At 39.0% G+C, this 27,343-nt stretch overlaps 2 protein-coding genes across 2 annotated transcripts; one reads left to right on the top strand and one right to left on the bottom strand.

The window, feature by feature from the left end:
• Window positions 1–397: 397 nt before the first annotated feature.
• On the top strand, window positions 398–9,232 carry ca4c (carbonic anhydrase IV c; the record flags this gene model as incomplete). Its single annotated transcript, XM_084136461.1, has 8 exons — window positions 398–455; window positions 4,722–4,769; window positions 4,890–5,054; window positions 6,942–7,090; window positions 7,202–7,294; window positions 8,520–8,586; window positions 8,717–8,877; window positions 9,185–9,232. The coding sequence occupies exons 1-8, from the start codon at window positions 401–403 to the stop codon at window positions 9,230–9,232; spliced, it is 786 nt and encodes a 261-aa protein (XP_083992587.1). The 5' UTR covers window positions 398–400.
• A 1,543-nt stretch (window positions 9,233–10,775) lies between these two features.
• asl (argininosuccinate lyase) lies at window positions 10,776–27,209 on the bottom strand. Its single transcript, XM_084138048.1, has 16 exons — window positions 26,993–27,209; window positions 26,687–26,881; window positions 22,785–22,868; window positions 22,649–22,705; window positions 22,467–22,564; window positions 22,293–22,370; window positions 21,859–21,936; window positions 21,348–21,400; window positions 21,087–21,149; window positions 15,242–15,356; window positions 13,003–13,087; window positions 11,901–11,960; window positions 11,742–11,825; window positions 11,433–11,513; window positions 11,235–11,341; window positions 10,776–11,139 (listed from the first exon to the last, which is right to left on the bottom strand). The coding sequence occupies exons 1-16, from the start codon at window positions 27,005–27,007 to the stop codon at window positions 10,995–10,997; spliced, it is 1,398 nt and encodes a 465-aa protein (XP_083994174.1). The 5' UTR covers window positions 27,008–27,209; the 3' UTR covers window positions 10,776–10,994.
• Between the last annotated feature and the right edge of the window lie 134 nt (window positions 27,210–27,343).

The raw sequence follows: 27,343 nt of genomic DNA on the forward strand, positions 1-27,343 counted from the left end.
AGCATTCATTTCTCCTCATATGTGTGTTGCAGAGGGTTTGAAGCATGTGTGTGCCCTGTCCTCAAAGACAAACTCCACAGTGTGCTTAAAACTACATGCCCTAAAACAGGAATGATAAAAAGGTTCTGTTTGGCACTAGTGCCCTCTGCAGGCTGTAAGATAAAGCAAATTCACTTCAGAGTTCAGGGAAAAATTCACTAGGTTCAACTGGCCGTAGGTTGTATTGTGAGAGTTAATGTCCTCATCAAGGGCCTCAAATGCCCTAGTTTGCTGCCCTACACCTGTCATTTCACCTCTTACCTGTAAAACTCTCTCTCCCTCTCTCCTCCTTCCTTTCCCTGACTGTATAAAAATAGTTCCTGTCACACAAGGCAGTGAGAACTGTATTGGTATTGTAGTCATGACGTCCATTCTCTCTCTCTCATCTGTTCTGTTGGCTCTAAAGCTCTGCTCAGGTAAGGTAGAATATCTATCTATCTATCTATCTATCTATCTATCTATCTATCTATCTATCTATCTATCTAACTAACTATCCATCTATCTGTCTATCTGTCTATGTCTTTGGCTGGCTGGTTGTCTCTATGGCTGAATACAGTTGAGTGAATGACTGCTCTATGAAAAACAGAAGAGGCTGAATTTTGGCCTGACAAAATACAACTAATTTTTTTTGTATGTCTTGCATAGAAATAATATATTTTTAAATCAAGTTAAATCTTATTTGATACAGTTTTTAGAATAAATTTTTAAAATGCAATATTCGGTATAGGCAAACTTTTATTTTGAGTACCATTTGTGGCCTATAGCCTAGCTTTTATACAATTATTTGAAATATAATTATTCATTTAGGGCTCCAAACTATGATAAAATAAAAATGCACAAAAACCGTTTAAAATCTAGACAGTCTGGAAAACTTTGTGTGCAATGCATCCACATTATGTTTCATCAGATATACCTGTCTGTGAGCAATGATGAACACCGCTGCAATGATGTGAATGTGAGCTGTTACGAGTTCACACAACGGTCTCCCTCGCATATTCGATTCGAATTTCGAAGTGAACCGGAACGTTACTGATTCTACACTTTAGCATCGTGAGTTGTTATTACAACGTGTAAATAAAGATACAGTTTTATTGTAGACTATAGCCTACATTAATAATAAAGTGTGGTTTTAAAATGGTAGGCTACTATAAAACATTTGGGAACCAACACAACTTAAATAGTCATCAACATGCTAAAACATCAACATGATATTAACAATAATGCGGTAGGCCTATAATTTCAGTTTCATGCAGTCCAAAAGTCAGATGGCCAACCACTAAACATGCGTCTATTAGCGTTTTTCTAGAACACACGTGACACATAGGCTAGGCCTATTCTAAATGACACATATTGCCATTACAAATTAAATAATAAGCTTAAATCTAAACGACATAAATAGTTTAGCCCATCACTGCCATTTTAATGCAAAAACCACCTACAAGTAGGCTAAATAAATAATAAAGTCAATAATTCAAACCAAGTTCCATATTCCAACCATTTTTATTCGGTTATGCATCTGTCAAGTTTTTGTTTTATATATATATATATATATATATATATATATATATATATATATATATAATATAAACATAATAATAATATATAAAATAATAATAATAATAATAATAATAATATAATATATATAGCCTACCTACATAATAATGATCATCAGTTAAAAATAGAAATCGAATAGGCCTACGCTATAAGAAACAAGTAAAATCCAAATTGAAGTCTGTCACGTCAGTGAAAATCTATAAAAGTCGGAGAGCATTTTATGTTGCGATTCGTACCTGTACGGCGTAAACATACATAACTTCCATCCCTTCACAATTTTGCCTTCTAGCAGATGAACAGATTTTCCCCATGAGCGAATAAACAGTTTGCAGCAAAAGTGAAAGAGGATGGTGAAGTTTGGCCGAGGGAGCTGCTCGAAAAACTTACCCGGCCAGTAGGCTAGTCTCTAGATTAGAAGGCTGGGCACGCGGAACAGAGCGGGCGCGATCCCGTGAAAATGACGTGAATAAGTGGAGTCTGCAGTAGAGACCTGCGCGGGACACAATTTTCAGTCCCGCTCCCGCCCGCTCCCGCAGTGTTCAGTCCCGCTCCCGCCCGCTCCCGCAAAGATTTGTCATTTTTAGTCCCGCTCCCGCCCGCATCTGTGATATTATGTCCCGCTCCCGCCCGCAAATTCCCGCAAGACGGCAGGCAGGATGTATGTTCACTTTCTGTCTCACGAAAGGTCTTGGAAAAAAAATGCGATTTGTGTCCGTTGTATGTTAACACCTTTTGGCATTTAGGGCAGCAGGCAAAAGGTAGTTGATTCCCCTCTCCATCATGCACAACCGAAAAAGACTGCCAAATGTCTGATTTGATGTTTTGTGATATTTTTTTTTTTAGTAAATGTGCCTTTCTTTAGAGAAGTGCTTACATCTGAAGCGCTTAGGCCTATATCTGAAGCACTAGAGGTGCTCTTTTCCTCGTCCATGCTGTCTATTTTGAACTTGAAGCTTTCGAATTCGAACACGAGCAGCGGGAAGGAATTGTCTCTAAACAAGTGTGCGTGAGATTAGGCCCCGCCCTACCCCAAACGACAATATCCAAGTTTAGGCTGCTTAAAACGTTTTTATTGCTGCCAAACAGAATCTCCCTCACAACTAAAAATTATGTACGCTACTTTAATCATTTATATATTTTACTTTACACTCATATTTAATTTGCGGGAGTGCAGCGTATCATCCCCCCCGCCCGAACCCGCAAGTGCACCTTCATCATCCCGCCCGCTCCCGCAATGACCTTTCAAAATTTGTCCCGCGCCGCTCTGTTTTGCGTCGGGTCCCGCGAGACTCCCGCGGGAGTGCAGAACTCTAGTCTGCAGCCTGCATGAAGTGGCTAATTAATAACACCAAATAAATGCACACTTTTGAAATATGTGGCTTGTCTATTAATGACCCAAAAACAACAGTCTCAAAGTTAATTTACTAATTTACATTCGGGACTATAGAAAAGATAACCTTTGGGCTTCAATGTAGCTTAGCCTACATATTGGCCTTTATAACTTTTTTTTTAATTTTTTTTTTTAACAAAGCCATATAACCTACTGTAGTTAGTTATGATTATCTATCACATAATTATGTGGCAAGTCCTGTCCACTAACTGAAAGCTGTTGATTTGAGATTGCTTAACCACTGTGGGAAAACTGTTGTAGGCTAAATGTTTGTAATCAGCAGTCCCTGCATTAACACCTCTACCAACTGTCTGGTAGAATTTGAGTCAAATCACAGCCTCTCATTCTCCTGCTCCTTGTCCTTTGAGTGGAATGCAGTTGCATTCTTGAACTCTAAAATAATTAATTTCTTTGTGTCTTCTCTTTGTTTTGAACTTGAATATATCAGGTACAAAATTGTTGTATTAGCACTTGCCCTGAAATTGCAAAACACAGGGGTGTCCGAATTATTTGAAAAGGGGGGGTAATTTATTAAGGTATGGGAAGGTGGACTGTTTAAAAATAATTATGATCCAAAAGTAGAGGCAGATGCAAAATGTATAAAGTGTGTGTTTTGTTTAGGTATGCATATTTGTGCAACTCACTTCCAGATAATAATATTAAAAAAATAATAATTGTGAAAGAGGTACTTTAATATAATGCTTGTACATATCAAGTTCAAGTTGCTATGTATTGCTGCACATTTACTCTGAATGTCAGTGATTTTGCTCTGTCACTGGTTAATCTAGCCTGTACCGCAGTGCATCTTGGGTTATTGAATCCAGACAGGTTATTTTTTAACAGAGGTCACCTTGTGTTGTGTGTATCGTTTATATTGTCTGACCTCTTCAAAGTTCACCGTCTCCTTAAGATTTCACATGCTAGTACTTCCAGGACAGATGCAGAAGTAATACATACATGTAGGTGCCATGTCAGCTTCAGAACAACTTTTGTATAATTGTTCATTCTCATGCTTAACACCCAGCATCACATTCTCAATTCAACAGAAGTTTTATTTGCAACATTGTTCACTGCAATGAAGAACAACTTCATTTACTTGGAAACAAAAAAATCAAATGCTAAGCTTAAAATAACAGTTTAAAAGGGATAGTTGACCCAAAAATATAAATTCTGTCATTATTTACTCATGTTATTCCAAACCTGTATGACTGAGAAAAGGGGATATTAAAAACAGGGAATTGGGGTCCAAAAATCAACAACATTGGTCCCATTGACTTTCATTATGGACGAAAAACCTGAAACATTTTTTTTTTAAATACCATCTTTTGTGTTTGATGAAGAAAGAAAGTCATACGTGTTTGCAACGACCTTAAGGTGAGTAAATGATAAGAGAATTTTCTTTTTATGCAAACCAAGTTGAATGGGTTGAAAGTGCACAGGTGGACCGTGTGTAATATGAGATCACTTAAGGTGCCTTTGCATTCAAGCACATGTTCTGCTCTCGATCAAACCTGGTGGTCAGGGGGACTCTGTTAGATAGCTCACTGATTATCAGGAACAACTTTGTGAATCAAAGCATGGCTTTATATGGCCACAAAATAAACAAATTTTTAGTTAATGACCACCATCAAAACTGGTTCTTAAGACCGCTCTGAACCTTGGCTTCAAGTCACGGATTTAAATACTTTCCAATAGTGGTCCATGGAACAGTTTTTTTTTGTTTGTTTTTCTGTTCCAGGTGAGTGGTGCTACGAGAGCCAGTTGTCCTGTGACAGCGAATGTAGAGGTGAGAACCGGGGCTCAACCTCTCAAGTTTTTGCATTGTCATTACTAAAGCAAAGTCCTTGTTCTTAAACAGTTGAACGTATACAGTTAGAAAAATGTGTTTTCCATTTGTGTCATTCAGGACCTTCAGAGTGGAAAAAATCTTTTCCTAAGTGTGGAGATCTAAATCAATCGCCCATCAATATCGTCACACGCAAAGTGCAGCATGACCCAAAACTGACCAGTTTTATCTTCGATGGTCATGAGGACATTTTCAATATGAGTGTGAAAAATCATGGACAATCAGGTAGATGGAACTGAACTTTAAAGGGATAGTTCACCTAAAAATGTAAATTCTGTTCTCATTTATTTCGTCTTCAAAACACAAATGAACATGTTTTTTATAATTTTTTTCACTTTTGTCCATCCATTGAAAGTCCACCCAACCAAAACTTTAAAGCATCAGAGACCGTAAAAGAAATGACTGAACAAACCTCATTGGTACATTTGAGCTTCTGTTTACCATATTTTATGAGCTCTTATCTATGTGCATTTGTCAGTGTTTATAAAATGTGGATTACTTTTATTATGTCTTCATAAACTTTTTTTATTGTGGAATGGAATTTGAATGGAGGGACAGAAATCAAATTTCACTGTAAAAGAAAAGTTTTTAAGTACAATCAACTTGGATGTTTAAGTCATTTCAACTTAAATTACATTAAACTGACTTAAAAAAAAAATTGTTGAATCTTGTATAACTTATTAAGAAAAAGTTGAAAACTGCTTAACTTATTTTGATGAGTTAAGCAATGTAAAAACATATGTTGTCATAACTTATTTATCATATTATTATTTACAGTGTTGCTTCAAAGATGAACAAAGTCTTATGGGTTTGGAACAACCTGAGGGCAAATGAACTATCATTTAAAAGTGGACATGAAACGGAACTTACGATATAGTCTTTTCTTGCCTATTATGACGTGTATCCGAGTAAAATGGCTTCTCGAACAAGAAAAATTGTAGGGCGGGATTCGATTTTGTCCATCGGGAATTGATTGGATGGTTGTGGTTTGCTATTGTTTTGATCTGACAGGTTGTCCCACCCTCATTTTCAGAGAAGAGAAGAAATTACGCTTTACAAGGGCACATGAATTTTAAAGGTGCTCTAAGCCAGTGGTTCTCAAACCTGTCCTGGAGGACCCCCAACACTGCACGTTTTCTTTGTCGCCCTAATCAAACACACCTGATTCAACTCATCAGCTCATTAACCCATGTGATAATGAGCTGATGAGTTGAATCAGGTGTGTTTGATTAGGGCGACAAAGAAAACGTGCAGTGTTGGGGGTCCTCCAGGACAGGTTTGAGAACCACTGCTCTAAGCGATGTTGGGTGAAGTCACTTGTTCAAAGTATTGTCAAACAAAACGGAGGCTAGCTCGACCCTCCCTCCTCTTCATCCCGTCCCCTCCCCCTCCCTTCCGTGCTTCCTGAAACAGTCATGAACCATTTAGAAAAACCAAACTGGATTTACCCACCTGTCCAGCAAAAACAGAGCCACCTGAATTTTGGATTGGAAGCCCTTCTGCCGACGGAGTTCTCGCCACCCTTTGAATGCTTTTCTGATGTAAATTCGGGACTTTGCGCGTTCCTTCTCCTTTTCCCTCTTCTTTGTTATTTGTTCATCGAACGTCATCTCTTTGGTCGTGTGTCAGCCATATAAAAATTCTCAAGAATATAAATTTTTAACGTTAGTCGTTGTCGTTGTCTATGACATCTCTCCTCTAGCTAACTTCCCTCTTCATGCTTCTCTCTCCTCCACTCCCCACACCCCCCTTCATGTGTACGCGCACTAACCCCCCAACCCCCACACCCAAATCATTCTTGTTGGTTATTGGCTGGAACACTGTTTGATATGTTTCGTGGTCCAGGCTGGGCCACTTTGTTTTTCTTGCCATTTGTGGAGCCTAGGCTGTCTACAGAGATTGCGTTTTTTACAGTGTGTTCCGGGGACAGGCACCTAGCGGATAGTGAGGAGATGTTTGCTGTATGTGACAAAAAACGTGTGACATCGCTTAGAGCACCTTTAAAAAATTCTGATGTGCACGATAAATACTGCAATATTCCATAAAAAAAAACAAGAACTTTTAAATATTGTAATCGTACAGTATGATAACATGCTCTATACTTCTTCCCAGCTCACTTTACACTCCCTCAATCGGTGCGTCTCCGTGGTGGGGGTCTGTCAGACACATACAAGGCTGTCCAGTTCCACCTGCACTGGGGAGAGGACGACGGTGGCCAGGGCTCAGAGCACTCTGTGGACGGGGAGCGTTATCCCATGGAGGTGAGAGTCCATGTTACAGTCAAGGATATTTGGAGGATTAAATGCAAACAAAGCCTATTATTATTTTAAGTTAAGTTATGATGGGTATTAATTATGCATTTTGCCTCCCAGCTCCATATCGTTCACATTAAAGAAAAGTATAACAACTTGAGTGTGGCTCTAAATGACTCTATGGGGGTGGCAGCACTTGGCTTCTTTTTTGAGGTATTGATGCCTTTCTGATATTTTGTCTCATAATTATACTAATTAAATAAAAAGAATTCGTGAGAAAATCATCTGAACACAAGCTTTTAAATGGATAGTTCACCCAGTGTTATTTTAATATTATTGAAATACTATTATAGTTTTTGTTAATATTTTGAATTCATTTTTATTTTTATATTCGTTAGATTTAATTTCAGTTAAAGTTTTAGTAATTTTGTTGTTCATTTCATTATAAGTTGACAAAAGAAATGTATATATACATTGTATATATAATGTATATATAAATGTATAGGTATATATAAATATATATATTCTTATTTTTAATTTTTTTTCAGTTTTAGTTATTGTTCACACTTTAGATTAGGGTCCAATTCTCACTATTAACTATGACTTTTGCCTCAATAAACTCCTAATTATTGTTAAATTGTTAAGTTTAAGTTGTTTTAGGGTAGGATTAAGGGATATAGAATATGGTCATGCAGAATAAGGCATTAATATGTGCTTTATAAGTACTAATAAACAGCCAATATCCTATAGTAATATGCATGTTAATAAGCAACTAGTTAAAAGTAAAAATTGGACCTTAAACTATAATGTTACCTAGTTATTTTAGTACATGAAGTTAAACTAAATTTCAAGTTAAATTTAAAACGTTTTTATGGTTTTAGTGTTAGTTAACTATAATAATCCTGCACCCAAAATTGAAAAAACCTATTGTTCCAAAATGAGACATTCTTCCATGAAATTCAAAAGGTGAATTTTTAAAGAATTTCCATTTAATGAAAGTGAATGAGGACTGGAGTTTTCAAGGAAAAAAGGCAACAACAAAAAAAATGTCATAGAAAGTATCATAAGTGTGATCTATACAACAAGACTTTTGAAGGCTTTAGTGTGAGGAAAAAAACAAAATCAGTTTAAATGAACAAATCATTCAAATCGGTTTTGTGTACTGGATCAGCTTAAAAGATCCGACTCAGTTCGTTCACGAAAGCTAGTGGTGATGAATAAAGTATGTGAATTATTTTCACTTTTACCTCATACAATGTTATCAAATAGCTTCAATACGGACTACTTTTATGACATTTTATGTTGCATTTTTGTCATTTTGTGCTTGACAGCCCCAGTCCTCACCATTCACTTTGCAGCCATTTTGGGTGAAATATCCCTTTAATGAACCATGCCGATAATAACTAATAAAACACAGACTTTTGTCATCCCCTATTAGGTGTCTTCAGAGAAAAACAAAAAGCTTGACAGAATTATAGATGCTTTAGGAAAAGTCAGACATGAAGGTGAGTACTTTTAAGAAAGACTACATAATCTTTTTTTGGGAACTGAATTTCCCATTTTTGATTAGTTTATCGATTTAACATGTTTTGTTTGTCTGTATTTTGGTTCCACATTATGCAATTTGATCAAAAGGGAACAGCAGCGAAATTGAAGACTTTAGACTGGCTGACATCGTCCCTCAAGCCAATACACTGAGCTACTATCGGTACTCGGGTTCCTTGACCACACCAGGTTGTGACCAGTCTGTTGTGTGGACGGTCTTCCAACAGACTCTGCCTATAAACAAAAGTCAGGTACAGAGAGACTTTTTGGCATAAACCAGACTGAGATATAAATGTTAGTCATACTTAGTTTTAATCAAAATTATTCAACACCCATTGTAAATCAGGTTTATTGGCAATTTTGACAGACTTTCAGCTGTTTGCAATGAACAAATCAAGCAAAAGTAATTGAAATAGCTCAACACAACAAATGTTTCAAGTGGTTTCCCCAAATTCAACTGAAAATGCCACTTTTAATGACTTCTGCCGTCTCAAAAGTATTCAACCCTTTAGTACTCAGTAGAACACCCTTTTTCTGTTATGACCTGTTGCAAACCAGATGTATAACCAGACATCAGCTTCTGGCAGTGTTTCTGAGGAATCTTAGCCCATTTCTCATGAGCAATGACCTCCAGTTCAGTAATATTCTTGGGTTTCTGTGTTGCAACCGCATTTTGCTGCAGGTCTTTTGCAGTCACTCAAGGGTTTTTCTGAACCTGCCATATCAAAAATCTGGTTGCAGCCTTTGATAGCTTCCTTTTTCTGCCCCGTTTAGGCAGTGTAACCACTGTTCCTTTGGGTTAAAAATGATCCAAAATAACGTTGAACTTGCGAACTATGCTTCCAATGGTGTCTCTAGGAACATTTAATGCCTTCGCTATCTTTTTGCATCCTGTTCCTTGTTTGTGAAGGGCAATGAAATCTTCTTTTAACTTTTTGGGCCATTCTTTTGATTCTTTTGTCATATTTCTAACATGCAGTCAAAAGTAACAGTCAACAAACCTAGCCAGTTCAGATATTTCATGTCATTGAAGCCCTTGATGAGATGCAGAAGTAATTAAAAGTTGCATTTTCAATTAAAAGCTAAAGCTATTTCAATTACTTTTGTTTGATTTATTCATTGCAAACAGCTGAAATTCTCATTTTATCAATAAACATGATTTGCAATGGGGGTTGAATAATTTTGAGAACAACTGTAGGAGATCTCAATTAAGTATATATAATTGAAGTATAATTGGAAAGGTTGAGTTCACTAGTGGCAGATTTTAATTCAAATGTACTGATCCTTTTGGCCATCTTTCTTTTTCTACTTTAGCTGACGTCAATGTATAAACAGCTGTTATTCGCAACAGAAAAACCAATGACTGGAATATTCCGTCCTGTGCAGAATCTGAATGGACGAGTTGTTTACACATCTGTGAAATCTCACTGTCTGTGTGTCCTGCCCAATCTAATCACCCTGTTTCTGTGCCTCTTTTGTGTTTTTGGACAACAAAAGTGTTTTCACTGAATGGTAGAGAACACGTCTCTTTTAACACAGGATGTTCTGTATCCAATTTCTACAAACAAGTACAGCTTATCAATCTTTCAAGCACTGAACTGAAGTTACTGGAATGGATCACTGCCACCATGCGAAGGCTGTGAAACCTGACAACATTATTATTTTGTTATTATTTGTTCACAACTATTAATTGTTTCACTCGTACCTCTTTTCATGTCTACTCTCATTCTCCTTTAAACGTGGCAGCTTTATCCGACTTCAATAAAATTCAGGATTCCTACTTGTATTCCATGACTTGACTGTTCATGATTACTGCATTTGAAGTATTTTTAAGGGGGTTTGGGTTGTCATTGTACAAATAAAGTCTTCAAAATACTAAACAAAACCACTTGGGATGTGAATGTGGCTTTCTGAACCTCCACTAGGATGAATTCACTGGGTAAATTTCAACATTTTCATGATTTTCCAGGCCTGGAAATGCCTTCTTTTTTTTTTATTCTCAGATGTTTCCTGGAAAACCCTGTAAATTGAGTGTTTCATACAGCTATAATTTGCTGATTAAACAATTAATGTGCATCTGCAGGGCATGTGGAATGTAAGTTGTACATTATGTACGTTTCCAAAGATGTTAATAAAACTTCAAATGAAGTGACTGCACAAATTATTTATTCAAATGTAACTATATTTCATTGTACACGTTTTGTCATGTAAAATCCTTATTCTGAACCAATGAAACTTTCCTTAAATGTAACACACAGGTAAACCCTTGACTTCAACTGAATCTGTGATGACATGAGATAATAGCAGGCATAACATGCCAAATTCATCTCTGAAGAAAGAGCACCTACTGCTGACCTTGAGACTATGGTTACTGTTTTTGTGCCTCTAACCAGGTTCTAAAGTGCTCGATTTGAGCCGTGATGCTACTCCTTGCCGTGCCACCGGGTGCGCTGTACTGTTCAACGCTTCTGATGTAGTCCCACACTGAAGAAACGTCTTTGTCAAACAAAGGGCTAGAGAGAAAGAGAGAAACAAATAAATAAAGAATAAAAATAAAAACATTTCATATACTTCAATATGCCATTATTGTTTTAATGTGCCTGCTGACCTGACGGTTTGAAGGTCCTCTACAGTGAGTTCAGACAGACTGACTTTCTTAGTCTCTGCAATATAGACGGCTTTTCCAGAACAACTGTGGGCTTCTCTGAAAGGCATCTTTAATATACATGTATATATATCAGATTTCATTCAGCTCAATTGAAACACAAAAGCTATAAACTACAAGTAGATTAATCGATGGACTCACTCCCTTTCTGACCAGGTGGTAGGCAAGATCAGTGGCCAGCATATCTGGGCTGAGGGCCGCTTCCATCGTTATTTGGTTGACCTGAGGAATGGAAAAGTATGAGTGCTTAAGATCTACCACTCAGGAAATAAAACAACAATTTTGTTACGTTGCTCAAATTGCAGATTGACAATGGATACATGCCCAACACATTTGCATCTTATCCATCATGTCACCTACTGGCTATTTAACCAACGTAACAGTTTTGTCCTTGATTACCACTGTCCATGACAAAGCCACATTAACTTAGTAGTATAACCCGTTTCTTACCTTTAGAGTTGAGATGACACCTGTAGCCACCTGCAGCACAGCGTATACTGTATCATATGTGTCGAACATGGCCTCCTTATCCTCCTGCAGTGATAAAACATATAATCAGAGGACAGTTGAAAGCAATATAATCACATTCTCTGCCTGTTATGGACATACCTGTAGGTCTTTGTTGTATGTGCTGGGTAAGCCTTTGAGAGTCATCAGAAACCCTGCAAACTGTATTACAATGAAATTGAAATTAGAGAAAGACTGACGTTTTTTGTTGTAGAAATTGTTAACCGTAAATTTGAGTGTTAATATTTGATCATTTTATTAAATAATATTTTAAATATTACTTTTAATATTATAATATATTTAATCTTATAAAAATTGTATTACTTTCTTCAGATTAATCTAGGGATGCACTATTATAAAAATTCTGTCCGAGAAGATTATAATTAATTTTATGTTATGGCCGATAACGATAAATTGCCAATATTAAAATGTGTTTTTATCTGTTTTATTAAATATGATCCAATTTAAAGTGAATTTAGGCATCACAACATTATAATGTACAGTATGAAAAATTAATAATCGGTCACAACTTATATTAGGTGTCCATAACTACCATGTACTTAGAATTTTGTTTTACTTATTGTGTTCATATTGTATTGCAAACTTAAGCTGCTATTGAGGTGGGATACGGGTAAGGTTAGGGACAGGTTTACTGATATGGTTAGGTTTAAGGGTAGGTTATGGTGTAAGGGAAGGTTCAACAGTATAATTTTAGATGTAATTACAGAAAATCATTACAGTTGTAATTCCATGCAGGTATTTTTTTTTTAAATATAAGTACAATGTAAAAACATGTATGTACATAATAAGTGCATTGTATCAAATTATTAATTTATGTTCTTACATAGTAGTTAAAGACACCTAATAAATCATTTTGAGATTTTCTAAAGAAAATCTAACAATGTTTTTAAATTATTCATGTTTTTAAAGATTAAGTGAGAGTTAGATGACAGTGTCTTCTTTTAAAAATAGGAGAAATAAGCACGCACTATTACATATCCATTATCCAATAAACCAGTAAGGTACCATCATATCGTGCATCCCTAAATTAATAATAACATTAAATTGAAAGCCCTAGTACTAATTATTACATTTCCCAAAGATTGACCTTAATCATAAGGGCAGTTATTTTATTGACATGATTATCTCTGTAGGCCAGTATTCATGCCTCGCGTTGGCTTCATTAGTCAGTGTTGTATCTTACTCTGCCAAACACTCGTCCTGCTTTGCTGCGAATGAGCTCCAGGCTGTCTGCATTCTTCTTCTGAGGCATTAAACTGCTCCCAGTGCTGCACACAAACATAAACACAATAGCTCTGATTAACAACACACACTAGACACACATACAAAGCTGAAGTGGGCTGAATCCCTCAGTACACATCTGCCAGCTCATGTTCACAGTATCTGAGTCCCAAGGCCACTTGACGCCGGGATGTTTGCTGGCTTGCCATCGGTTCTGCCTTATGTCAATTGTTTTATATGCATTGTTATGGGTGATATGGTTGTTTGTGTTAGAAAACACCCCTACACTTATGATCGTCAAGCCCTTCTTGATTTCCTTCTTTCTACCACGGACTGATGCAGACACATCCCTATTGAGGACCACTTCCTAAACTCACGGGCTTCTTCTACCTTTCCTGTGGTTACCTGTTACTCGAAGGCCTGCTCTCTTCATCATACACTGTAAAAAATTATTGTTGGTTTAACTTAAAGTAACCTGGCTGCCTTAAAATTTTAAGTTCAATGAAATTAAAAAATTGAGTTGATACAATGAAGGCGATTGGTTTAATCAACAGAAACTCAAAATATTATGTTATCTGAACCATATAAATTATCTAAGTTGATTTGACAAAACAAAAAAAATGTTGTAATAAATCATGAAAATTATTTTTTACAGTGACTGTCTAGAAATGTCACCCATATGCAAAAAATCTGGGTATATTTTTTAATTCAGAGTTGAATTTTGCAAAACAAGTTAAGGCTGTGGTAAACACTAGTTTTTACTACCTAAGGTTAATTGCTAAGATAAAATCTATCCTTTCATCTAGAGATCTGGAGATGATCATCCATGCTTTTATATCATTCAGACTGGACTCTTGTAATGTTGTGTATTTAGGACTCTCCCAGGCACTGATGAATCGATTGCAGCTGGTTCAAAATGCTGCTGGTAGAATATTGACCGGTATGAGAAAGAGGGACAGAATCACTCATATTTTAACAATGGTTACCTTTCAGATATCACTCCCTTCAATGGTTACCTATCAGATATTGGATCGACTTCAAGGCCCCTTTAATATTTTTTTTTTTTATTTGAACTGGTCTCGCTCCCTCTTATCAGTTAGATCTTGTTATTCTACACCAGCCAGTAAAGAATTTGAGATCAGGTTTTATTGTTTCAGGTACCGTGGCAGATGGTCAGCTTTTCCTAACATGGTTTTGGTGTTAATAAATGGGTAATAATTATTTTTCAGCAGGCATTTACTTGTTAACTAAGGTCAGTACCAGCTTGCGGTTAATAAAGATAAATCAGTTAATGTTAACAGACCGAACATTTCACAGGCCATAAAGAATTATAGTATGAGAAGAAAATAGATTTGTTCCAACAATGGAAAGTGTGTAATGGCAGGAACACGAACACATGTGTACTCACTGACATTTCTTTGCAACTGCACCATAACAGTAATCTGAATCAAGACCGATTAATTTGCAATTCTGCCTAAAGCACAAGACAGCAGCTCCTAGAGTTTCATGATGAAAATGTGCATACGTGGCAAGTGGGGTAAAAATAACGCAGAACATGTAAGGAGAAATGCCGTTAACCCAAGGGCTTCAAATTAATGATCTCTGTCTGCTGTGACATGGGTTATCATGGGTCCTACACATGACACATTCTTGAGTTCAAACCACTAGGCAAAATGTTAGGTTAATAAAACAAAAAGAGGCTTTGCACTTCATAGCTCAGTATGTCAAATTCAGTCACATTTAAATCTGCGATCTGAACAGTGAGATTATTTAATGCTTTTGAAAGAAGTATTTTATGTTCACCAAGGTTGCAAAAAAACCCGTAAAAACAATACTGAAAATATTTTAAAAATACACTTTAATTAAAATACATTAAAATAGAAACCAGTTACAGTTATTTCACAATATTATTACAATTTGAAGTAACTCTTTACCATTTAAATTTTATCAGAAATCATTCGAATATGCTGATGTGCTGTTCAAGAAACATTTTTTGCATTCATTGGCTGGACAATAAATCACAGACCAGAATGGGATTAGAACATGACCCAGGTCAGACTCGAACCGTCAGCCAAGAGCTCTTATATGTCATGGGCGTATGCACAGCCAGATGAGTGTAGTTTTAATTATTATTATTTTATTCTATTCTCAAGATTAACCACTGCTATCACTTCCCGTTATGGATCATGTGCTGTCCTCACCTGTATGCATCACTCAGAGTGATGAAGGAGAATTCCTTGGTACTGTACAAAATCAGATCCTCTGCCATCTTGCTGAGGTGTGTGAGACACATTGATCCCCAGAAGAGAAACTCCACTGTCCAAAAACATACACATGCACACAGTTAAAGGGATAGTTCGCCCAAAAATGAAAATCCTGCCATCATTTTCCCTCATGTTGTTCTAAATCTGTAGGACTTTCTTTCTTCTGTCGAACATAAAAATATATTTTGAAGAATACGTCTAACCAAAGTTTTGGTGACCACTGACTTCAATTGTATGGACCAAAAAAAATATATTTTGAAAATATATCTTCTTTTATGTTCCACAGATAAATGAAAGTTCCCTTTCGAGGGAACTCGCGATGCGTCGATGACGCTTTGGGAACGCCCCCAGCGTGATTGCGTCTGAAGCATCTATGTCAACTTAGTCCAATGGAATGAATGAAATACGCGTCACGGGCGGATGACGTCATGACCAGGAAGATACAAAAGCGCATCCGGTGAAACCGGCATTTGCTTCTGTTGCCTCAGCAAGCAATCTGTGTCAAACTGTCTGTCTATATTTACTGTTGTCTGTCACACGTTACTATGGCGAAACAAGTATTTAAGCAGTGTGCTTATCCTTGCCCGCGTTATTTAATGGGTGGGGATACACATGAGCTTTGTGTAATGTGTTTGGGAGTGGAGCATGCGGTGTCAGCCTTCGAGGGGGCTGATTGCCAGCATTGTGAACGGCTTCCTCTCCGTACGCTCCGCTCTCGCCTGTCACTTTTCGAGGAAAGTGGCGAGGCTCGTGAGCCTCAGGGTGCTGGACCCGCTGCTGCCGAGGCAGCACGGAGAAGGCATACCTGGGGTTCGCAAATGGATCTTTCAGCGGGGTTGGAGACGGATCCGAGGATCCTTTCTCCTCCCTTACCTGGGGGATCCAGCGCTCTCTCTTCCGAGTCGGGAGCCCGCTCTGCGGATTCTCCCGCTCGGGAAGAGAGTCTAGTGCTTCGATGCTCTAGTTCTGAGGAGGTAGATGTATTAAGCACTGGCAGTGACACACATTATAAGGGGGAAGAGGATTCGCCATCTCTTTCCCCCGCATATGAGGAGTTGGTGGATGTTATCACTCGAGCTGTAGAAAAATTACACATTGATTGGCCAGCCGAGAAAAGAGGTGCTCGTCCCAAAAGTAAATTAGACGAGCGCTTCTTATCATCTGATGTTTCACCTCCACCACGAGACCTTCCATTTTTCCCCGATGTTCATAATGAGTTATCCAGATCGTGGAATAAACCTTATTCATCTCGTCTTTTCAGTCCTTATGTACGCACATATTCACAAATAAGGGGGCTGAAAGAGTATGGTTATGGGTCGATGCCGCGGGCAGAACAAACGCTCGCGAGTTATTTATCTCCCGGTACAGCATCGTCCATGAGGGTCTCAGCTTTACCCACAAAGCCATTAAAAGTTACATCTAATTTAGTGGGTAAAGCTTATACGGCAGCGGGTCAAGCCGGAGCCTGCCTGCATACTATGGCAGTGCTCCAAGCATATCAGGCTGATCTGCTGGGAGATTTGGACAAAAGTGAGGGGGTGGGGCCTGACGAAATTCGAGAGCTTCGTCGGGCCACGGACTTATCTTTAAGGGCTACTAAGGAGACCGCCAGAGCAATTGGGCGGTCTATGGCAGCATTAGTAGCCACTGAAAGACATCTCTGGCTTAATCTAGCAGATATAAAAGATAGAGATAGATCTTTTCTGTTGGATGCGCCTGTGAATCCATCTGGTCTTTTTGGCGATGCTGTTAATTCTGTGGTTGAAAGATTTCAAGAGTCAAAAAAGCAAGCAGAGGTTTTTAAAAAGTTTCTCCCTCGCCGTGTCCAACTCACTGGGGCTGCTGGGCGTGAGCAGCCCCAGCCGTCTAGCTCCTCATATCGTGCACAGCAAAAGGAGAGTGTTGCGTCTCGTGCGCCTCCACAGAAATATTGGAAACAGACGCAACACTCTCAGTCGAAGTCTTCTAAACCGAAGTCCGATCTGAGGGTCGTTCTTCAGGCTAAGAAGGCTTCGACTCAAAAGAAGAAGTCCTGACGCTACCAGCGTCAGACCAGTGAGGGTAGCCCCAATCGAGATGGAACGGTGTACACCTCAGTATACAGTGCCCGTTCCATCTCGATGCCCTCAGGGGGCCGTTCTGCCAATCCCGCCACCCTCGGTGTCTCGGGGCGCAGCGGTTTCCAGCGAGTTTCTGGCGCAGTGCCAACCCGACATTGCGCCAGACTCGCACCTTCTGAGGGAGGTTCAAAAACAGTCAGTTCAGGTGTCTCCTGCCAGTTTGCTTCAGGTCCCAGAACTGGCTGTCTCAAATATACCAGAGGCCAGCCTCGAGAGGCTGGTTCCCTTAGTAGATTTTCTGGCGGAATGGAAGAATCTGCCGAATATATCTCAATGGGTCCTGCAGATAGTAGAAAAGGGTTACAGAATCCAGTTTGGTTCTCGTCCACCACGCTACAACGGGGTGTTGCTAACGTTAGTACAGCCCGAGCAGGCTCTGGTAATGGAGCAAGAAGTGAAAGCTCTATTAGAAAAGGAGGCTATAGAGCAGGTGTATTATCCCGACAGAGAATCGGGTTTTTACAGCCGTTATTTCATTTTTGCAAAAAAGGATGGAGGGTTGCGTCCCATTTTGGATCTTCGTCGTTTGAATCGTACAGTTCAGAGACTCAAGTTCAAGATGCTGACACTCAAACAGATCGTGACTCAAATCAGATCCGAGGACTGGTTTGTCACGATAGATCTGAAAGATGCATACTTCCATGTCTCCATCCTCCCTCAGCACAGGAAGTTCCTGAGGTTTTCTTTCGGGGGCAAAGAATACCAGTATCGGGTACTTCCATTCGGTCTAGCTTTATCACCCCGCACATTCACACACAAGTGCGTAGATGCAGCTCTGGCCCCGCTCAGGCTGCAGGGCATACGCATTCTGAATTACATAGACGATTGGCTGATTCTAGCGGAGTCAGAACAGTTAGCGGTTCGGCATCGAGATGTCGTCCTCGCACATATGCAGAGATTGGGGTTGAGGCTCAACGCCAAGAAGAGTGTGCTATCTCCATTACAGAGGACCACTTTTCTAGGTGTGGTATGGGATTCAGTCACGATGCGAGCCAGTCTATCGCCCGCTCGTGTAGCTGCTATCCTGACAGCCATGAAAGAGCTAAAGCTAGGCCAGTCACGCACTGTGAGGCAGTTCGAGAGACTGTTAGGGCTCATGGCAGCGGCGTCCAACGTGATACCTTTTGGCCTGCTGTACATGAGACCTTTGCAGTGGTGGCTCAGGACCAGAGGGTTCTCCCCGAGGGGAAACCCACTTCGTATGATCAAGATCACGCGGCGGTGTCTCCGCGCCTTGGTTATATGGAGGAAACATTGGTTCCTGTCCCAGGGTCCGGTGTTGGGAGCTCTTTGCCATCGAGTTGCTATCTCGACAGATGCTTCCCTCACCGGCTGGGGAGCGGTAATGGAAGGCCGTTCAGCTCAGGGTCTGTGGAGGAGTCATCATCTCTCTTGGCACATAAATTGCCTGGAGATGATGGCCGTCTTCAATGCATTGAGACATTTCCTTCCAGACCTGAGGGGCCATCATGTGCTAGTTCGAACAGACAACACATCGGTGGTCTCTTATCTAAATCATCAGGGGGGTCTGCATTCGCGTCCGTTATGCAAGTTGGCGCACCAGATCCTCCTATGGTCACTGGGGAAAATACTCTCTCTGAGGGCAGTGTATATTCCAGGGGACCAGAATATAGGAGCAGACACCCTGTCGAGACAGGGGCTGAGGCCAGGGGACTGGAGACTCCACCCCGAGGTGGTGGAGCAGATTTGGGAATTTTACGGATTCCGAGCAGAAGTGGATCTGTTTGCATCTCAGCACACGACGCACTGTCCACTATGGTTCTCCCTTACTCACCCAGCCCCCCTGGGGCTGGACGCTTTGGTACAGACATGGCCGAGGTTACGTCTGTACGCCTTTCCCCCTGTTGCTCTGCTCCCAGGAGTTTTGGAGAGAGTTCGTCAGTTCGGGATAAGTGTACTACTTGTAGCACCACACTGGCCGAGTCTAATTTGGTTTGCGGACCTAATTCATCTCCTAGACGGTCCTCCCTTCGAGATCCCGATCAGGAGAGACCTTCTGTCTCAGGCAGGGGGCACAGTATTTCACCCCCGGCCAGAGATTTGGAAACTATGGGTTTGGCCTCTGAGGGGGCCCAGCTTATAGAGAGTGGTCTCTCAACTGAGGTTGTTGAGACCATTCTAAGCTCCAGAGCTCCTGCTACGAGGAAACTTTATACACTAAAGTGGAGAGTTTTCACTTCTTGGTGTCACCAGCGACAGTGGGATCCAGTTAACTGTTCAGTTAATACAGTACTTGAGTTTCTACAAGATCGTTTTGTATCAGGTTTATGCCCTTCCACGCTTAAGGTTTACGTGGCGGCCATTGCGGCTTTCCACGCCCCAGTGGGTAGTACATCGTTGGGTCGAGACCCTCTGATTACTCGTTTCCTTCGTGGCACCCTGAGGCTGAGGCCTGCAGTTCGCACAAGGGTACCGGCTTGGGACCTTTCTATAGTTTTAGAAGGCCTTTCTGGGGCTCCCTTTGAGCCCTTAGATTCGGTTTCAGAAAAGTTTCTTACATTCAAGACTATCTTTCTGCTAGCTATTTCGTCCCTTAAAAGAGTCGGTGACCTTCAGGCCCTTTCGGTATCCCCCACCTGCCTTGAGTTTGCACCTGGGATGGTTAAGGCTTTCTTATACCCTAAACAGGGGTATGTTCCTAAAGTTCCTACCAATATTCCAAGGCCTATTGTGTTGCAAGCTTTCAGTCCTCCTCCGTTTACCTCTTCGGACCAGGAAAAGCTGAACCTTTTGTGTCCAGTGCGAGCACTGGACACTTATGTTCATCGGACTTCTTCGTGGAGAAGATCCGATCAGTTGTTTGTTTGTTTTGGATCACCCAAAATAGGTCTTCCGGCTTCTAAGCAGACAATTAGCAAGTGGATAGTTGAGGCTATTTCTCTTGCTTATGAGTCCTCTGACCAGCCGTGCCCTTTGGTGGTCAGAGCTCATTCCACTAGGAGTATGGCGGCCTCTAAAGCCTTATTATCGGGAGTTTCTCTCCAAGAGGTTTGTGATGCGGCGGGTTGGTCCTCACCGCTCACATTCGTGAGGTTTTACAGCCTGGACCTGGATGCTGCCCCAGGGTCTCAGGTGCTTAGTGCTTAAGTGTTAATTCTGACAACATGTTGACACTCAGGTATTTGTAAGTTTGGCGATTTGGGTATTCTCGTTCCCAAAGCGTCATCGACGCATCGCGAGTTCCCTCGAAAGGGAACATCTCAGGTTACGTCTGTAACCATAGTTCCCTGAGAAGGGAACAAGACGATGCGTCGCCCTGCCATACTTCCTGCATCCCTGTGATCGACTTGCTTCGGCAAATTTCGAAGCTAATGCCGGTTTCACCGGATGCGCTTTTGTATCTTCCTGGTCATGACGTCATCCGCCCGTGACGCGCATTTCATTCATTCCATTGGACTAAGTTGACATAGATGCTTCAGACGCAATCACGCTGGGGGCGTTCCCAAAGCGTCATCGACGCATCGTCTCGTTCCCTTCTCAGGGAACTATGGTTACAGACGTAACCTGAGACGTTTGGAACGACATGAGGGTCAGTAAATGATGACAGAATTTTCATCTTTGGGTGAACTATCCCTTTTATTACAATGATATATGTTACTTATCATTCTCTTAGATGATTTTTGAAGCATTATTATACATACCAACAAAATCCCTTTGTCCAGTAGCGTCCATGCTGTTAATGCTGATCATGTCAAAATTTAGTTCTGGGGGGTAATACATTTTTTTTTATAAATCAGATTATAAATCAGGTGACAAGTTTGACCTGTATACACAAACATACATCACAGGAACATACTTCACGAATCATTAAATATATGGGGAAAGAAATAAACTTACATTAATATTTAATATGAAAAAGGAAAGTAAATAACAGGAAAGCAAATTCATAAAATTAAGTCAACCTTGACGAAGAAGTTCTCTATCAATGTTGAAGGGATTCCCAGCAATTGCTCCACTGCAAGGCAAATATATACATCATATTTCAATGTATCTAAAAAAGATATATTTAAGACAATGAATGTGAAGTGTGTACACAACTGTTCAGCAGATTTTTGTTTTTGTTTGAAAGAACTTAATACCTTTGCTCAGTAAGGATGCATTAAAATGTTGCACTAAAGTGTCAGTAAATACATTTATAAGGTTACAAAAGTTTAGTATTTCAAATAAATGCTGGTCTTTTGAACTTTCCATTCATCAAAGAATCCTGAAGAAAAATGTATCACAGTTTCCACAAAAATATAAAGCAGCACAACTGTTTTTTTTAACATTGATAATAATAAGAAATGTTTCTTGAGAACCAAATCCACATATTTGATCATATTTGATCAAATAATGCAGCCTTGGTGAGCATAAGATCCTTACTTAAGACACTTACTGTACAGTATTACAGTAATGTATATACCCAAAACTAACCTTCCTAGGGGCATCACATTAACACGTTTTCTGATGTCGTCCAGCCGCTCAACATCCCTGCTTAGCGCCACTGCATGACTGCGAGAAACGATGAACATTGAACAATTGTGACCAAACATATGTATCAACAGGATGAAGGTCTTGACACTTCACTGTAGCTTTGCCTTGAGTAGAAAATAATTAAAGGGATAGTGCATCATTTATGCACACTCAAGTTGTTCCAAACCACTTCACGTTTTTCCCCATACTATGGAAGTCAATGGGGCCCATTAACTGTTACCCACTGGTTACTCATATTCTTCAAAATATTTTCTTTTGTGTTCAGCAGAAATTCATACACGTTTGGATAAACTTGAAGGTGAGTAAATGATGACAGAATTTTCAGTTTTTGGGCCTACTGTCCCTTTAAGACTGAATTCTTCTTTGAAATGCACCTGAGAATCCAGTGACTCCATCTGATTGGCTGGGCCCTCTGCATGTGAGTGTATCCAGGGCATAGGATGTCAATCTCTCTGATTGGACAAAGGAAGATAGTTTGTGATGTGTGTGTTTGGTTATTGTACATTAGTCAGATCTCTACATGTATCTAGATTATTGAGCATTCTTACGCTGCAGCTCTTTCCACCATAGTGTTGATGAGCTGCAAAGCTTGTCCTTTCAGAGTGGCAATAGCGTCCCGTAGCCAGAGCCGCATATCTGTTGCAACCTATATCCAACAAATGAAAACTCTTCAGTCAAAGCCATGCCTATAGAGGAAATATCATGTGACCAAATTCGGTCCAAGCCAAACCTGATCATTCCTGCTCCTGCCTGTGTGAAGCTTTCCAGCTGGATCACCAATAAATTCCTTTAAAAGGAAAAAGACATTAATATTATAGGAACCAAAAATTCAGTTAAATGTTCTTTTCATAATACATAATACAGACCTTCAGCCTGCGTTCATTGGCTGTGTGAATATCCTCGTCTCCTGGTTTGATCTTGAACTCGCCTTTGGACCACTCATCAAAAACCTGATGAAGACATTCATAAATATCTGTGAACAGTCAATGACAATGAAGTAAAATGTCTGATAACTCTTTTTGATTTGAAATTTACAATATATATTTACAGCCATATAGGGGAAACACAGTGCTATATCTCAGTAGCTTTTGAATAAAAAAAAACAATTACATTTATCTAGTTGTTGTGCCCTGGTTTCAAATTCTGTATTAAATTAGAATATTTTTGTGATTTTTTTATCCTCTAAACTAAAATACAAATATTTTCAACGTCAAGGGTAAAATATCCACTTTATTTTTAATTTAATAGAGGGTGAGGACATTTTTAAATTGAATGTGTGAGGCTTCCGGTGTCATTCACTTTAAGTTATTTTAGATGTACAAAAACAGTGCTGCTAGATACTGCAAACTGGTATTTTTTATCATATTATTTTAGTTTATTATAAACACACAGTTTTATAGCGTAAATAATGTACTTCTTGTTATTTACTTAGAGTGGCTAATGAATCAGAAGTCTTGAACCTTCATATTCATAGCTTACTTCTGAGGAAAAATAATTTGAATAAAATGTATGTATTATATAGCGAGAACTATATTGATTTCCTCTAAACAATAATAGATTACATTTTTATCAGGGTAAGTTGTCACTTATTAAGCGTTTTAAATTTATACAGTACATTAATTACAGTAATTGTCGGTTAATATTTTTGTACATTACCTTTCAGAATTGTGCTGTAATACTGTTTAACTATACTGTTAACTATTTAAATACCAGGCCATGTTCACATGATGAATCTCTTTTCCTGGTCAATAACAGTGAAAATTTACAATAGCTTTTTTGTAATGTAATGTACCTATACAGATATGGAAGGCATTTTCTGCCAAATTTAAATAAATAAATTAAATGATTAAAATGAAAATTAAAACCAGATTAACGATTTCATTACAGAAAACAGTACGCAAAAAATGTGACAAAATTGAGAAGGAAATTAAATGATTTCATTTTCACAGCATTATCCCTGTCAAATTGAAAAATAAAATGCAATTGGTGATTTCACATTTCATTTTCACTACAGTCTCGAGGCAAGACTGCCAATATTAAAATGAAAAGCCAAACGTGAAAAAGAAACTACAAATACAGTTTTTACAATGCTCTTTTGTAACGCTCATGCAATAATAGTGACACAATTCAAATACAAATGTAAATTTTCGTTTTCATTTTAATTCCTCTTTTATTTCACAGTTTTCATTTTCGTTTTCATTTTCAAAGACAACCTGCATGCAAATTCTATGTTAATGAGTGGGTGTGGCTTATTCTAGTAACGGCGCTAGAGGCACGCCTTCTGTAAAGCGAAGTCGTCGACGTCCCGTGTGCATGAGTTGAATGTGTGAAACGAAATTATTTAAATGTGATTATATTGTAATCGAGACGACGAGATATGGCGAAATCTGTTAGTGAGCTTTTGCGGGAAGCTGCCGCAGCATTAGAACATGGAAACAACCAGCCTGACCATGTTAGTTATGATGTTAGACTCAGACTAGACCATAATCGACGATGAGGTTCATTCATGTATTAGGCTGTTTTGGAAATTCAACTATTTGGGTGTACAAAGGTCTTAGTAACACAATTTCTACAACAATTATAGCCAGACATTAATACCCACTAGCTTTAACCGAGGACCTCGGCCAATATTTCATATTCGCGTCGTGCCTAACAACGCCCTTCAGCCGTGACTTATTCAGATACAGCACTAGCCTGTATCTGTCCGCTGTTTAACTGTTACGTGTCTTTTGGTTATTTTAAGTTTGTGTACAAAAAGAATCACAATGCTGATTTTCATTTCCAGTAACAACTTCTGGATGAGATCGAGAAAGCGAGTGTACCTGCATTTACAGTAGGCTAGATATAGCATTTTCCTTCAGGCCAGTGCTATATTCATAATAAAAATCCATAGTCATGTCAGTTGCGTCTTTCTTCTCCGTGATCACAAGTTTGAGTCATTTCAAAAGTCTTCTCTACTGACTGACTGACTGACTCACTCATTAAGACAGTCTTTGTCTCCATCTAATGGAGAAATAATGTAACTTCTTCTGTTGCTTTATGGTCAGGGACTATTTTTTTTTTCTCCAGCGGAAGGAATTGGCTTTTAGTGATTCATTTTACTTCATGATAGTAGTTGCATAGATACATATGTTTCGAGATTAATATTTGTATTGCGTGGTAACCGTTTTATAAAAGCAATAAGGTACTCTAGTGCTGTAAGTCACGGCTGAAGGGCGTTGTTAGGCACGACGCGAATATGAAATATTGGCCGAGGTTCTCGGTTAAAGACAGTGGGTAATAATGTCTGGCTATAATTGTTGTAGAAATTGTGTTACTAAGACTTCTGTACACCCAAATAGTTGAATTTCCAAAACAGCCTAATACATGAATGAACCTCATCGTCGATTATGGTCTAGTCTGAGTCTAACATCATAACTAACATGGTCAGGCTGGTTGTTTCCATGTTCTAATGCTGCGGCAGCTTCCCCCAAAAGCTCACTAAGATTTCGCCATATCTCGTCGTCTCGATTACAATATAATCACATTTAAATAATTTCATTTCACACATTCCACTCATGCACACGGGACGTCGACGACTTCGCTTTACAGAAGGCGTGTCTCAGCGTCGTTACTAGAATAAGCCACACCCACTCATTAACATAGAATTTGCATGCAGGTTGTCTTTGAAAATGAAAACGAAAATCAAAACTGTGAAATAAAAGAGGAATTAAAATGAAAACGAAAATTTACATTTGTATTTGAATTGTGTCACTATTATTGCGTGAGTGTTACTAAAGAGCATTGTAAAAACTGTATTTGTAGTTTCTTTTTCACGTTTGGCTTTTCATTTTAATATTGGCAGTCTTGCCTCGAGACTGTAGTGAAAATGAAATGTGAAATCACCAATTGCATTTTATTTTTCAATTTGACAGGGATAATGCTGTGAAAATGAAATCATTTAATTTCATTCTCAATTTTGTCACATTTTTTGCATACAGTTTTCTGTAATGAAATCGTTAATCTGGTTTTAATTTTCATTTTAATCATTTAATTTATTTATTTAAATTTGGCAGAAAATGCCTTCCATATACAGAAACTGGTATTCAAAAATGAAATATTCACTGCATTAAAGGGATTGTTCACCCAAAAATGACAAATTTTGTCATCAAACCTGTATGATTTTCTTTCTTCTGTTGAACACAAAAGAAGATATTTTAAAGAATGTTAGTAACCAGTCAGTTAACGGCAGCCATTGACTTCCATAGTATTTTTTTGGGGTGTGGTTACCAACATTCTTCAAAATATCTTATTTTGTGTTCAACAGAAGAAAGAAAATCATACAGGTTTGGATCAACTTATGGGTTAGTTAGATGATGACAAAATTTTCATTTTTTTGGTGAACAATCGCTTTGAAACGTGTGACAACAAGCCCCAGTTGGCTGTTTGTTATGTTGTGAGAACAAAATGTCACGTTGAATGACTGTAGCTTTGGTGAAGTTTACAATAGGCATCATCAGCAGCATTGTCACATGGCTATTGTTGTGTGCACATGGAGATGTCTGTGTCAGGGCATATTTTTGTCTGTGATCTATTAAGCTTTGGTGTCAAAGGGGGAATGGACTATGGTACAGTATCCTAGTAAATATTTACAACGTGCACTGGGGCACATGAAGATTCATGAAAAAGATGACTGTAAAAGAACACAATATAATATATATATATATAACCTGGAAGCAAGCAGACAGGTTTATGAGTCAGGTTGTTGTGTGGTAAATGGTATAATCACCTTGTCAAGGCCTGTAAGAATCTGTTCCATCTCGTTTTGAGTGACCAAACCTGCTTTCTGTAAGGCTTTGACATATGCTTTACTTCCTTTAATATCAGCTTCCCACATACGCTGGTCGTACGCGATTGACGCATTGAACTTTTCCATTATAGGGTCGGTGTTTCCCACAAAACGACCACCCCATAGTTTATTTCCCTGTTCAACACAAAATAAAGAACATAAACATTACGGTAAAACATGGCAGGTTTGGAAAGCCTGTGACAGACAAGAAACGCACTAAACTTTATAGAGATGAGCGATCTTTACCTCTGAGCTTGCCATTGTAACAGTCTCTCTCAAGCAGTCTTTATGTGCGATGAACAAACAGAAAACTAAAGCATATTATTAAAACAGATAGAGGAAATGTCGGATAACTAAAGGACCAATTCAGCGACGAATGCTTTCACCGATTCATAAGAATGAATTACTGTAAGAGGCGTGCTTGTACATCCAGCAGCTTGCAACATACATTTCTTCCTCATTTATTTTGGGAAGGCGAAAGCCCCGCCCATTATATGTAAATGAGGTGCTCGCGAACCAACCAAAATTAAGCGTCATTTTTCGGGAGCTGTCATTTAGCCTGAAGAACCGATGGATGGCGCTATGCCCCTGTGTCAT

The sequence above is a fragment of the Abramis brama genome (genome assembly GCF_963993115.1).
Source record: "Abramis brama genome assembly, chromosome: 15".
NCBI lineage: Eukaryota > Metazoa > Chordata > Actinopteri > Cypriniformes > Leuciscidae > Abramis > Abramis brama.